At 43.2% G+C, this 15,307-nt stretch overlaps 1 protein-coding gene across 1 annotated transcript in view; it reads right to left on the bottom strand.

Moving 5' to 3' along the window:
* Positions 1–1,186: 1,186 nt before the first annotated feature.
* Positions 1,187–15,307, bottom strand: part of entpd6 (ectonucleoside triphosphate diphosphohydrolase 6) — a 78,091-nt gene continuing 63,970 nt past the window's right edge. Inside the window, exons 11-13 of the mRNA XM_072503526.1 lie at positions 8,837–8,893; positions 4,232–4,344; positions 1,187–4,135 (exon numbers count right to left, since the gene is read on the bottom strand). Of these exons, the coding sequence (XP_072359627.1) occupies positions 4,052–4,135; positions 4,232–4,344; positions 8,837–8,893 (254 nt within the window). The 3' untranslated portion in view covers positions 1,187–4,051. The remainder of the gene's footprint in view (positions 4,136–4,231; positions 4,345–8,836; positions 8,894–15,307) is intronic.

The raw sequence follows: 15,307 nt of genomic DNA on the forward strand, positions 1-15,307 counted from the left end.
CTCTTCAGGCGTTTCAAAATAATGGTGCTGATCCTTGTATGTGACCCACAATCGCGCTGGCTGCAGCATTCCGAATCTCACTCCTTTCCGGTGCAACACCGCCTTGGCCCGGTTGAAACCCGCTCTCCTCTTTGCAACCTGTGCGCTCCAGTCCGGGTATATTCGGATCTCCGCATTGTCCTGCCTGCTGCTCCGCTCCTTCTTGGCCCATTTCAAGACCCTCTCTCTGTCCGTGAAACCTCACCACAATCGCCCTTGGCGGCTCGTTAGCCTTGGGCCTCCTCGCCAGCACCCGGTGTGCCCCATCCAGCTCCAGAGGCCTCGAAGGGGCCTCCGCGCCCATCATCGCCTCGAGCATCGTGCTCGCATATGCCCTGGCATCGGCCCCCTCCACTCCTTCAGGGAGACCCAGGATCCGCAAGTTCTTTCTCCTCGACCTGTTCTCCAGGTCTTCGAATCTTCCCGCCCACCGCTTGTGCAGCGCCTCGTGCTCCTCCACTCTCACCGCCAGGCCTAAGATCTCATCCTCATTCTCACTGTCTTTTTTTCTGCACCTCCTGGATCTTTACCTCGTGGGCCTTCTGGGTCATCCCTAGTCCTTCAATCGCCGACAACATAGGCGCCAGCATCTCCTTCCGCAGCTCCTCGAAGCAGCGCTTGATGAACTCCTGCAGCTCCGGCCCGCATTCCGCTTTGTCCGCGGCCACCGCCATTTTGCGTTTTTTCCCTCGCTTCTCCCGCTGCTCCAATGCCGTTTTTTTGGCCGTTTCACTTCTGGTCCGGTCCATAAAGTGAAGGGGGACCTTGCTCTTCCCTTCCCCACGGATCGTCTTCAAAAAAAATTCCCGTTGGGGCTCCTCTAAAGAGCCCGAAAGTCCGTGATAGTGGGAGCTGCCGAATCGTGCGGCTTAGCTCCGCATAGCCGCAACCGGAAGTCGCAAGTGTAAGTATTAGGATCAACTGGACTGCTCTACAAAGGAGCCAGCATAAACCTCTTGTGCTGTTCAATGCTGCAAAAAAAATGTAACTATCGAAGAACACTTGGTTCTCCATGAGAAGCCCAATAAGTGACAAAATTTTCACCTTTCTGTTCAAAAGTTCAACATCAACAATAATGCATAATATGCTTAAACAATTGCTAAAGCTACAAGTTGTACACCAAAAATTAAAATTTATTTACACCATATTTGGGAGAGATGTTTATTTGCAAATTCAGATTCTACTTTCAATTTTTAAACATCGTGCACGGGTTACATAGCAATATGTATTTATTTAAAAAGTACAAATAAACCCACTTGTAATCAGGCGGGGAAGGAAGAATGGGTGTTTCAATCTCATTGGATGAACAAGGCTGAATGAAACAATGGTACAATCACAGTGGTTGCTACGGAAATTCTTAGCTTTCATGGGGAGAAATCGGAGGAAGAGTGGAATTTCTGTCCACTCTCTGGATGCACCCTTATCTTGGTCTTAAATCCCAGGAGCATTAGCTCATTTTCAGTGGATACCAATGTCACTTACACTTCTACCAAAGCAAAACATTGCGATACTGGAATCAAAAACTGTAAATATTGCGCAGACCTTTTTCCATTCTCCATGTTTCCCCATTACATCTGTTCCGATGATATTACCCTCCATGCTAATGTTACCAATGTTTTCCCTTTTCCTCAACTGAGGGTTTCCTCCGCACACCCCCACCTCCTTCGTCATGGTTTTTAAAAAAATATTTTTATTCTCCTTTTTCACATTTTCTTCCAAATTTACACCCACCAATAAACAATAATCAGTAACAAATATGTCAATCCCCATATCAATAACAACGATCCCATCCTCCCACCAAACCCCAAACATTAGCCCGCATGTTCACATAAACAAATGACAAAAAGGAATTAGGGATCACCCTTAGTCGCCATTAACACACACCGCCACCCTCCCACCCACACGCCCCAACTAATGTTTGATGTTATCCAGTTCTTGAAAGTGCATAATGAATAATGCCCATGAATTATAGAACCCCTCCATCTTTCCCCTCAGTTCAAACTTAACCTTCTCAAGAGTCAAGAATTCCAACAGGTCCCCCAGCCACGCCAGGGATCCTTCGTCATGGTTGACTGAACTCTGAACCCCCACACTTCTGCTATAATTTTTCCCCATTTCCTCTCAGAAGCGCCACAGGATTCCTTGACCCACCCCTTTCAAACAACTAGCCTTCATATTTAATGGACCATTATCTGCCACGACAGTGAAGAAATCTTTCAGCACTCCAGAAGGGTCATTGCCTCAGCAAAACCCTGAGCTACTCTTTCAGCCCCGTCCCTTCCCATGCAATTGCAAGAGATGCAATACATGCCCTTTTAGCTCCTCCCTTCCTGCCATCCAAGGCCTCAAACACCATCCGAGCAAAACAGCAATTTATTACCTCTTTCAGTTTAATTTGCTCTTCACGATGCTGTCTCTTTTACACTGGGAAGACTCAATGCAGATTGAGAAAATGCTTTGCAGAGCACACCCACAAAGCATGACGCTGGGTTTTTGATTACCTATCGTTGAAAACTTTTTCTGGCCTACCACCACTCCGGGTTCTTAGTCTTGGCCTCCTACACTGTTCCAATGAAGTTCAATACAAGGAACAGCACTGTTTCTTTCATTGGGCATTTTACGAACTCCTAGACTTAACATGGAATTCAACAATTTCAGATCATAGACTAATTTTTTGGGTGGCAGATGCAGCTATTGATTCTGCTATTCCCACTTACACCTTTTGTTTCTTACTCGTCCCATTACCATCACCTTTTGCTTTGCACCAACATCTCTTTTAATTTAATCTCTTCTGCCTTCGCTCTCATCACAGGCCTACCCTTTTATTCTCTCCCCTTCATTGCCTCTGTAATTGCTGAAAACCTGTTATATCCTTAATTTTTTCAGAACTGAAAAACGGTCATCAACTTGAAACATTAAGCCTATTTCTCCATCTACAGATGCTGCCTGGCTTACTTGGTAGTCCCAGCATTTCAGATCCTAATTTCATTTTCAGTGCTACTTGGCACTTGCTTCACAGATCAGCTGGGGATATATCACTGCAGCATTCCACCACAGGAAAATTAGATTGACTGTGTTAGGTGAAGATATAGAAAAGACATTACAAAACCATTTCATTTAGCACTTTCCCTCAATGGCATCTATAAGGAAACTGGAAAAATGATAATGGATGTAGTCCTCCTTTGAAAGGAAACCAGAATTAGGTCATCATGCAGACAAGCAATGTTGGGAACAGGGTCATAAGGGTTCCAGAGTCACCCATTTCCATTTCAGACAGGACTTTGGATAATCTAATAAGGAGGCAGAGACTAGGGAAAGCCAAGATTCTCCTCAAATATTTCCTCCACTCTCCCAAATAATGGTGATCTTTTGATAACAGATACCATCACCGTTTTGTCTTTCAGTTATAGTGGAGTGCTAGATCAAAATTGCTAGTGATAGCTAACAGCTTTTATCTACATACAAATGGAGTTCAAATAATCAACTCCTTATTTTCCACAAAAACAAGAATTTTACCTTCATGGCTAGGAAAGGGAATCATGAAAAGCAGTTAACTGAAATTCTGATCTGTGAAAATTTGTTTTTGGGCATGGACCAACTTGCACTGTAGGTCTTCCAAAATACAAACACCGACACTATTTAATCACAATAAGCCCATCCCGTAGTCTCTTCTAATTCAAGTAGTTATGCTATTGTCTCCTACAAACATTTGTCAATTAAAATCAGTTATTGTAACTAAAAATATTTCTCTCTCGTCACTTTGGTTGGTAAATCTGTGCAAAATGACTGCCAAGATGTTGGAGCATTGCACCAATTCGTAACCTTATGATTCATTAGATTAAACATCACATATCACATCATGGTGCAGACATTAGCAGTTTAATAATTCACAATGCCCAGACCCACATTTGAAAATTTTGAAGCTCCCCACACAGGGGAAGCAATATTATATACAATGAGTTCAATCCTGATTGAAATTTTCTATAACATAAACATTTGTTAATTGTTCACATTAGTTTCTGTGAAGAGAGTCAATATAATGGAACGTGGCTCCCAGTGCCCAACTGCTTTCAACGCCATCGATCTTCCTGGCAAGCTGTAATGAGAGCCACAAATGGTAAGATACCATCTATGAATTACAACATGAATGCTAAACAAAAGTAGTCAACTTTATTAAGACATTGGAAATTACCTTCAAGACTGCATCTTTCTGAAAACCAAGTTCTTCGAGCAGTACTGTTATGTATATAAGATCCATGCAAAGAAACGGTTTATCTGTTGATTTAGATTCCATACTTTGACATACTAAATCAAAATAAAAACAGATTTTTATTTATTGTAGAACTACCTGAAAAAGATTTAAACTTGTCACGTTAGATCATATACATGGCAACTTTCAAATTTCACCAGCACAAAGGTTATCCGAGATTAGTGTTGAATGACAGCACAAAGGAGGCTGTACTGGGCAAAAAAAGACAAATTACTCTTAGGATAGCTGAAACAGGATCCATGTCAGAGAAATAAAAACAGGAAATGCTGGAAAACGCAGCAGGTCTGACAGCATATGTAGAGAGAGAAACAGAATTAGTGTTTCACCTCCGTATGTCTCGTCTTTAGATATAAAGAGAGTGAGAAATGTGATGTGACGTTTCTCACTCTTTAGCTCTGAAGTCATACAGAGTCGAAACATTAACTCTGTTTCCCTCTCCACAGCTGCTGCCAGACCCTGCTGCATTGTTCCAACATTACCTGTTTTTATTTCCAAATTCCAGCATCTGCAGTAGTTTGCTTTTATTATCTATGTTATAGGAGTACCACAAGAACAAGATTAGGTTAGTATATAGAGATGAAAAAGGTTCCTACAGTTGTGAATAATTAAAGTAGAAAATTAATTGTATATATGCCGAGTAATTCACAAAGAAAGATCGATCTTTGCTTTTGCCATTTACAAAGTAAAAGGGGCAGGTAAAATTTCTGGTACTCCTTTCCCTCTAGCCATTTCCAACAGTTGCTCTCTAATATTTAAAGAAAAATGGAAATTTTGTTTCCCCCCCTCCTCATGTCAATGTTTCTCCACATGGACACTAGATACTCCCTCTTTATTGCATGTGTGTGTAAACCATAGTAGTAAAGATCAGTGGGTTATTCGACTACAGGACGCATTGTACTAGAGTTCAAACCTATCCCCAATGAATGTTCGCACATGTGTACTTCCTGCAGGAACACAAATGGGCTAAAGGCTGACAAGTCCCTTAGTTCTAATGGCCTGCATCCTGCAGTCTTAAAATAAGTGGCTGTAGAGATCGTGAATGCATTGGCTGTCTGCCATTTTCCAAAATTCTCTAAGTTTTGGAGAGGTCCCAGCGGATTGCAAAATTGAAAATTTAACACCTCAATTCAAGGAAGGAGGGAGACAGAAAGCAAGAAACTATAGGTCTATTCGCCTAACATCTGTCTTTGGGGAAAATGCTAGAATTCATTAGAGCCATAGGGCTGGATTCTTCCACCCTTCCCGCTGCAAGAACACCACGAGCGAGATGCAGACAATGGAGAAGTCCATTGGCCTCGGGCGGGATTCGCTGTCGCCAGGCTGACGCAGCCAGAGAATCCTGCCCAAAGAGTTTTACAGCACAGATAGAGTCCCTTCCGCCATCAAGAACCTTTCAATTCCAATCTCATTTTCCAGCACTTGGTCCATAACCTTGTATGCTATGATGTTTCAAGTACTCATGTAAATACTTCTTAAATGTTGTGGGGGTTCCTGCCTTACCACCCTTTCAGACAGTGAGTTTCAGATTCCCACCACCCTCTGGGTGAAAATGTTTTTCCCCAAATCCCTTCTAAATCTCCTGCCCCTTATCGCCCTCAGCCTTCGCTGCTCTAAGGAGAACAGTCCCAGTCTAACCAGCCTCTCTTCATAGCTGACAGGAAGTAGCAGCAGGGCATTTACAAAATCGTTATACAATCAGGCAGAGTCAACATGGTTTTGTAAAAGGCAAATAGTGTTTCAATATATCAGAGTTCTTTGAGGATGTAACAAGAAGTGTGGATAAATGGGCACCAGTAAATATACTGTATTTGGATTTCCAGAAGTCATTTAATAGTTTCACATAAAAGGTGTCTACACAAGGGCTTATGGTGTTGAGGGTGATATAACCGCATGGATAGAGGATTGGCTAACCGACAGGAAACACAAGAGTCAGGATACATGGGTAATTTTCAAGTTGGCAAACTTACTAGTGGAGTGCCACAGGGATCAGTGCTGGGGCTTTAACTATTTTCCGTCTATATTAATAACTTGGATGAAAGGACCAAATGTATTGTCGACAAATTTTCAGATGATACAAAGATAGGTAGGAAAGCAAGTTGTGAGGAGGATACAATGTGTCTGAAAATGGATATCGATAACTTAAGTGTACAGGCAAAACTTCGGCAGATGTAGCATAATGTGGGGAAATATGAAGTTGTCCACTTGGACCGAAGAGATATATTTGCATTGGAATGAAATGAAAAGCGCTTATTGTGACAAGTAGGTTTCAAATGAAGTTACTGTGAAAAGCCCCTAGTCACCACATTCCAGCGCCTGTTCGGGGAGGCTGGTACGGGAAAGGCGGTTGGAGAAGGTTTACTCGGTTGACTTATGATGAAAGGTTGAACAGGTTGGGCATATATTCATTGGAGTTTAGGTGAATGAGATGTGATCGTATAGAAATAAGATTCTGAGGGGGCTTGACAGGGTAAATGCTGAGAAAATGTTTTCCCTCATGGGGAACCTAGCAATATGAGGCACAGTTTAAAAATAAGGCAACTCCCACTTAAGACTGAGATGAGGAGGAATTTCTTCTTTCAGCAGATTGTTGGTCTTTGGAATTCTCTTCCTTAGCGGTTGCGTGACTGAATATATTCAAGGCTAGGGCAGCACGGTGGCGCAGTGGTAGCACTGCAGTCTCACGGCGCCGACTCCCAGGTTTGATCCCGGCTCTGGGTCACTGTCCGTGTGGAGTTTGCACATTCTCCCCGTGTTTGCGTGGGTTTCACCCCCACAACCCAAAGAGGTGCAAGGTAGGTGGATTGGACATGCTAAATTGCCCCTTAATTGGAAAAAATGAATTGGGTACTCTAAATTTAAAAAAAATTTTTTTTTTTTTTTTTAAAGGCTCAGTTTGACAGATTGTTGCTCGACAAGTGAGTCGAGCTTTATGGGGAAGGCAGGAAAGTGGAGCTAAGATCAGCCATTATCCTACTGAATAGTGGAGCAAGCTTGACAGGCTGAATGGCCTGCTCCTATTCCTAGATTTAATGAAATTGTGAAGAATGGAATTTTTCTTCTCCTTAATCTATTGTGTATGAAAACCAATTCAAGAAGCCTGGCTGAGGTCAGCTAGTTCAACCCAAGCCAGGGATCAAAAATAGGATCTTCTTAATCTGAGTACACAAGTCATTCACTGGATAAATTATTGAGGCAATCATAATGGCGTAGGTCAATTAATGCTTTATAATGGACCATATTAAAGGCAGATCCAAAAAACATTTATAATAACCGAGGAAACATAATAACAGAAGAAATGTATTTATAATTTAGGATTTACCTATATTGGCTTTCTCTTCCACTCAAAATTAATTTTAAACTACAAAAGGATAATCTTAGTTTTGTTCCTGGAGAAAAACATTTCCTTTCGGATGATCAACTCCTGACCCAGGACAATGTTTGTTTTATAATACCACTATGTGCAACTTTAACTTTCTTATTGTGCAAGGTCTATTTAGAGTAACTCAAATTCTTCTAGTGCCTAGCAAGACCAGAGAATGGGCATAAAGCACCATGCTTTCATCCCTCAAACATCTAATTAATTTATTCCCTCGTTAGATCAAACAGCACACCCTCGGTGAAGGGGTCAAGAAGGCCTGCCGATTAATCCTTTCAATTGAGAAGAGCCAGAAAAGATAATAAAAACAAAAATCACCAAGCTGAGAGGCACCTAGGAACAGAAGTAGGCCATTCAACCCCTCGAGCCTGCTCCGCCATTCAATGAGATCATGGCCTAACTCCAGATACCTGCCTTTGGCACCCATATCCCTTAATACCTTTTCTTAACAAAAGTCTATCTATCTCAAATTTGAAATCAATAACTGATATAGCAGCAATTGCGTTTGTGGAAGAGAGTTCCAACCTCTACAACCCTTTAGTGTAGAAGTAGGTTCCGAATATCTCTCCTGAATGATTTTAGACCATGCCCCCCCGAATTCTAGAGTCTACAGCCAGCGGAAAGAGTTTATCTTTATCTATTCTGTCTTTTCCTGTTAATATCTTGAAGACTTTGATCAGAACAATGCAAACCACCTCCTCCAAGAGCCAAAATGAGAACCAGCTATGGTGGAAATCAAGGTATAAAATCATTAACTCAGTGTTCCACTTGGCACATGATGGGAGGGCCTAAATCACCGAGATAGCATTCACATGCTGCATCTCGAATGAGATGGGTTCCAAAATGCAAAGAGAAATTAGGAATCGCTAGTTAGCATTTAGTTTATGGCAATAGTACATAGGAGTGCGAATGGGTGAATGGAGTGAACAAAGATTCACCTGCTCAGAATGAGCTAGTATATTTTTGTTGTATCTAGAATTTCTATTTTAACAGCAAGAAAGGACTCTGGTATGGAACTGTCCTTCGCAAAGTAGCTTACTGAAATCCAGCTGCATAGATTAAGACCTTTTCAAATCAAGGATACACACAATTTAGGTAATTTTATCAGTAGCAGAAAAGCTCATGCTGCTAGCTAATTTTGTAGCTCTTACCGCGTTTGGCTTCTCTTCTATAATCCTCAACTTTTAAAGTGCCTCCTTTCTCTGCATCTACAAGAAAAATAGGTTTTATTAAACCAGGATATCTGCAAGAGATTAGTATTTAAAATATATTTAAACTCAGATTTCTACTACTTCCTTAGCCACGTGCTTTTTTCCTTGGTAGAGAAGTCGTTAGTGTGGTCTTGTAGATTACGCCAGACTATCGGTTCTACACCTCAGTGAGCCCAAGGGGGCTGTATCTCTCTGGACTGGCACAGGACCCGCTGTTTAATTCCATAAAATGTTTTTACTTTGCTTGCTTGGAATTCGCCAATATAAGGCAAGCAGGTGAGATCCCACCTTCAACAATATACAGATTTTTAGAAAGGAGAAATACTACTATATCATTCTACCCCTTGAAGGCTACAACTCTTGCTGGAATTGGGTGGGAACAGTTCACACACACTGACACTTTGGTGCCACATTCTTGTTGGGAGTGTTGGTGGACGACATAAACAGAGGAAAACCCACTCTTATACAATATTTACAGATCGTCATTTTTCAGTAAACATCTCTGGGTACCTATAAATGAGTACACTCCTTCAATAATTCCCCTTCTTCCTAACTTAGGGGCACTGAGACCAGGATTTTAATATTTATAGGAAAGGGGTGGGAGAACACAATAGCCAAGCATGGGAACTTGGAAACCAAACAGATGTGTTAGGAAATCATCATTTACTTTTATTCTGCTTTCCAGCAAACGGCTGGCCACATTGACAGCCTGTCCAGTTGGTGGGCAGGAAAGCCTGTGGCAAAACACCACTAGCAATTGTCCCTGGCAACCAGGAAATATTGCGGTTTTGGGTTGGCTGGGCCACTCAGTCCTCCGATCTGGAGTGATACAAGATTATGGGGGTGGGGGCGAATTAGACTGGCAATCGAGGGAGGGAAAGATTGCAGGTTGAAGCAAGGTTGCCGGGCAGGAGGCTGGGGATTGTGTGTCAGCAGATGACGAGGAAAGGCCATATTCAGCAGATTTACTTGAGGGGCGGGGAAGGCATGGTCAGCCCACAAGGGGTGCTATAAAAAGCACTTATTTTCTGAAGCTAGCTGCTCCAGTCTCCATTTAGCTGCTTGGTTTCCCGAGCAGCTGTTGGGAACCTTGCTGTTAGTTGTTAAATTTATATCAGGCTCTCAACTGCATTGTGGGAGTCTGATTTCAATGTTATACCTCTATACCTGACACCTTTACAAAACAGGATATAGGCATCCCATGTTATCCACCATTACAAAATTGCTGCAAGCACCTTTACCCAGTCTGGAGGTCACATTTTGGAGTTGGGGGTTATGTATTGTACAAAGATAAATAAGATGTCAACAACAATTTTCTACAACTAAAGGTATCTGAGAGTTAAATAGAAGGAAAAGCTAAAGAAATCAAAGGCTGCTATTCGATCAGCTAACAGAAAAATAATCGTAGATCATTGCAGAAAAAGCTTTTTCAATTATATGAGGAATCAGAATTGGACAACTGAAGGATCTCAAGAACAGGTCACAGAGGACTCACTGGGGGTGTTATATTTGCTTTTAAATTCTATCCCTCTCTTATCAATCAAAGTAACCCAAGTTGTTTTTAATCAACTGATCAACTTGCCCTACCTCCTTTAAGGATGTGTATGTGGCACCAAGGTCTCCCTACTCAGTCCCAACCCATACTGTTCAAAATCATGCTATTTATAGTTTACGGTCTTTCTATATTCTTCCTCCCAAGTGCAAACGTCACTGCCATGCTTCTGCCCATTTCACTATCCAATGTCATCCTGAACTATGTAACTATCCACTTCATTATCTACTACTTTGCAAGTTTTATATGACCTGTGAACTTCATGTTGTTGTTCCCTACACCCAAGTCTATAACAATTAAAAAGAGTAATAGAACCAATCCAACAATCGGGGAACCCCATCCCAGTGTGAAAACATCAAATCAGTATTTTCAGTACTCCAGATATAATCCTACCATTGTAACCAAACTTCCCAACTTCTATATTCCATTACCCTTGCCACAAACACCAGCATTCCATTTGCTTCCCGAATCACTTGCTGTACCTACGTGCCTACGTGTGATTCATGTACCAGGACAACTAGATCTGTTGTGTATTGCAGAGTTCTGCTATCCCTCTCCATTTTAGTATAGTGCTTTTCTATTCTTCCTGCCAAAGTGAACAAATGCACATTTTCCATCATTATACTCCATCTGTCAAATTTTTGCCCATTCGCTTACTCTATTTATACTCCTTTGCAGACTCCTAGGCCCTCTTCACAACCTACTCTCCTACCTATCCTTGAATCATCAGCAAATTTATAATTCATTCCTTCATCCAAGTCATTGCATAGATTGTAAATAGTTGAGGCCCGAGGCACTGATCTCTGTGGCACTCCAATATTGCCAATGTGAAAATGACCCATTATCCCTACTCTCTGCTTCCTGTTAGCTAACCATTCCTCTATCCATGCTGCTATGTTACCTCCGAACACCATGATCGCTTATTTTGAGTTGTAACCATTGATGCGGCACCTTAGCAATTGCCTTTTGGAAATCAAAGTACACCACATCGACAGGTTCCCCTTTATCCACATCGCGTGGTACTTTCTCAAAAGAATGCTAATAATTTAGTCAAATACAATTTTGCTTTCACAAGACCATGTTGACTCTGTTTGATTGCTTTAAGATTTTCTAAGTACCCTGCTATAATAGATTGTAGCATTTTCCAAATGACAGATGTTAGGCTAATTGGCCTGTAGTTTCCGGTGTTCTGTAATTGTTTTTACATAGAACATAGAACAGTACGGCACAGTACAGGCCCTTCAGCCCACGATATTGTGCCGACCATTTATCCTAATCTAAGATCAACCTAACCTACACCCCTTCAATTTACTGCTGTCCATGTGCCTGTATAAGAGTCGCTTAAATGTCCCGAATGACTCTTAGACTCCACCACTTCTGCTGACAGTGCATTCCACACCCCCACCACTCTCTGTGTAAAGAACCGACCTTTGACATCTCCCCTATACCTTCCACCAATCACTTTGAAATTATGTCCCCTCGTGACAACCATTTCCACCCTGGGGAAAAGTCTCTGGCTATCCACGCCTCTCATCACCTTGTACACCTCTATCCCACATCCAAGTCACTTATAAAAAACACAAAGATCAGAGGTCCCAGAACAGATCCTTGCGGGACACCACTGGTCACTGACCTCCAGGCGGAATACTTTCCATCCACTACCACTCGCTGTCTTCTTTCGGCCAGCCAATTCTGTATCCAGACAGCCAAATTTCCCTGTATCCCATGCTTCCTAACTTTCTGAATGAGCCTACCATGGGGAACCTTATCAAATGCCTTACTGAAATCCATATACACCTCATCCACTGCCCGGCTTTCATCAATGTGTCGCCTTACATCCTCAAAGAATTCAATGAGGCTTGTGAGGCATGACCTGCCCCTCACAAAGCCATGCTGACTATCTTTAATCAAACTATGTTTTTCTAAATAATCATAAATCCTATCTCTCAGAATCCTTTCCAATATTTTGCTCACCACAGACACAAGACTGATGGGTCTGTAATTCCCAGGGATATCCCTATTCTCTTTCTTGAACAGGGGAACAACATTCGCCTCCCTCCAATCATCCGGTACTACTCCAGTGGAGAAGTACCGGATGATTGGAGGAATGTTGTTCCCCTGTTCAAAGATCATCGCCAACTGCATAGCAATCTCCTCCCTCGCTTCCCGTACTAACCTTGGGCATATCCCGTCAGGCCCAGGGGACTTATCTATCCTGATGCTTTTCAAAATTTCCAGCACATCCGCCTTCTTAATATCAACTTGTTAGAGTCTATTAACCTGGTTCACACTGTTCTCATGAGCAACAAGGTCCCTCTCTCTAGTGGATACTGAAGCAAAATATTCATTTACGGCCTCCCCCATCTCCTCAGACTCTAGGCACAAGTTCCCTCCACTATCCCTGATTGGCCCTACTCTCACTCTGATCATCCTCTTCTTTCGCACATAAGTGTAGAAAGCCCTGGGGTTTTCCCCAATCCTTCCCGCCAGGGCTTTTTCAGGGCCTCCTTCTAGCTCTCTTCAGTCCATTTTTGAGTACCTTCCTGGCTATCCTTCTTCACAGACTTGCTGCATACTATTTTGGCCTGTTCAACAGCTACCCTATCCTCTGATCAATAGCTCTGATTCCCACCCCCCTGCCAAACTAGTTTAAACCCTCCCGAAGAGCTCTAGCAAACCTCCCACCCAAGATATTGGTGCCCCTCCAGTTCAGGTGCAATCCGTCCTTCATGTACAGTCCCATCTTCCCCAGAAGATATCCCAATGATCCACATAGCTGAAGCCTTCCCTCCTGTACCAGCCCTGTAGCCACATGTTCAGCTGCACTTGCGCTCTGTTCCTTGCCTCACTTGCACGTGGCACCGGTAGCAATCCTGAGATCACTACTCTGCTTGTCCTGCTCTTTAGCTTCCAACCCAACTCCCTAAAATCACTTTCTAGATCCTCATCCCTTTTCTTAGCTATGTCGTTGGTGCCTATGGACACCATGACTTTTGGTTGTTCCCCCTTAAGAATCCTGAAGACTCGATTTATTTAAGTTTAAAACACTAGTCTTATTCCTTCTCAAAATTCTACCATGTTATGAGCACTGATACAGAGAAGCTCCTTCATTGAGGCAATTAATTAATCCCATCTAATTGCACAGGTCTAGAATGGTCTACTCTGGATGGCTCTAGAACGTGCTGCTGTAAGAAATTGTCTCGAAAACACTATAGGCTGTCTTTACCAATCTGATTTACATGTAGGTCCAGAACAGCCTAAGGATAAGGGATGAGCCAGGACTGAGATGAGGAAGAACTTCTTCTCGCAGAGAGTTGCGAACTTGTGGAATTCTCTACCACAGAAAGCTGCTGGGGCCAGTTTGTTGGATATATTCAAGAGGGAGCTGGACGTGGCCCTTGCGGTTAAAGTGGTCAAGGAGAACTTTTCCTGCCATATTTTCCAACATATTGCCAGAATAAATGCTGGAGGGGGGTCTCATGCAGTCATACTGGCAGGGAGAACCTACCCCGCTGGCCTTCCACAGATCATGACGTCTTTTGACACTTCCGATGGCGACCATGGAGTAGGTCGCACATTCGATAGCTCCCGCCTGAAAAGGACTTTCGGACCTTTTTTCCCTGGAGTTTTGTGGACTTTATGAAATAAATTGGTGGAGTGAGCAATAGTAAGGAGAATTCCCCCCCGATGTATGGATAGCTGGACCAGAAGTGGCTGTGTGAAACGAATTAGTCCCGATAGAGGGAAGCGAGTGTGGTGAAGCATGGCAGACGGTAAGGACCAGGGAGCGGCGGCTCACTGGCTGAAGGAGCAGCAGATGGAGTTTTTCCAAGAGTTGCTTTGCTGAGCTAAAAAGGGATACGCTTGACCCAATAAAAGCATCGATCGACCAAATGGTTGTGACTCAGGCGGCCCAGGCGAAACTGATTCAGGAGATCAAGTTAAAACTTTCCAACCAAGAGGATGAGATAACTGTACTGGAGCATACGGTGGAAGTGCTAGATGACCGCCACAAGAAGATGCAGGAGAAGCTGGAGGAGCTGGAGAGCAGGGCCAGGAGGCAGAATTTAAGAATCCTTGGCCTTCCTGAAGGCATTGAGGGACCAGATGCGGGAGCATATGTGTCGGGTATGCTGCAGTCGTTGATGGGAGCGGGGGCATTCCCTCGACCAGTGGAGCTGGACGGAGCGCACAGAGCCCTCGCAAGCAAGCCCAAGGCGAATGACCACCCGAGGGCCATGTTGGTTCGTTTTCACCGTTTTTCAGATAAGGAGCGTGTCTTGCAGTGGGCCAAGAAGGAACGGAGCAGCAAGTGGGAGAACAGTGAGGTGCGCATCAGGACCTGGGAGCGGAGCTGACCAAGAGACGTGCGGGGTTCAACCGGGCAAAGGCGACACTCTTTAAGAAGGGGGTGAAGTTTGGGGTGTTATACCCAGCGAGGCTGTGGGTAACGCATGAAGATCGACACTACTATTTTGAGTCACCAGATGATGTTTGGACATTTATTAAAGAGAAGTAGGATTTGGGTTAAAAGACACTCAAGCTTCGAAGATGGGATGTGGCGGTGGTTTGTAATTGTGTTCTGTTTTAAACAAGATTGTATTTTGTCTTGGGCGAGAGAGTGGGCAGGCGGGATGATTGGAGGGCGCTTTGTTTAGCAGGGAGTTGATTCGTGGGGGGGTGCCCTTGAAGTTAGCATTATCCTTCAGGAGACTGGGTTTTGTTTTAAGTGAGTGTGTCTGTTCTGCTTTATGGTTATGTTAATGTCTTCTTGAGAGCTGCTGTTTACTTACTGGGGAATGTGATCCTGTAAATAGTTTTTTTCTATGTGGGGAGAGGGGTCCGAACAATAAGGTGAT

Source organism: Scyliorhinus torazame, chromosome 1, assembly GCF_047496885.1.
Source record: "Scyliorhinus torazame isolate Kashiwa2021f chromosome 1, sScyTor2.1, whole genome shotgun sequence".
In the NCBI taxonomy this organism is placed as follows: Eukaryota; Metazoa; Chordata; class Chondrichthyes; order Carcharhiniformes; family Scyliorhinidae; genus Scyliorhinus; species Scyliorhinus torazame.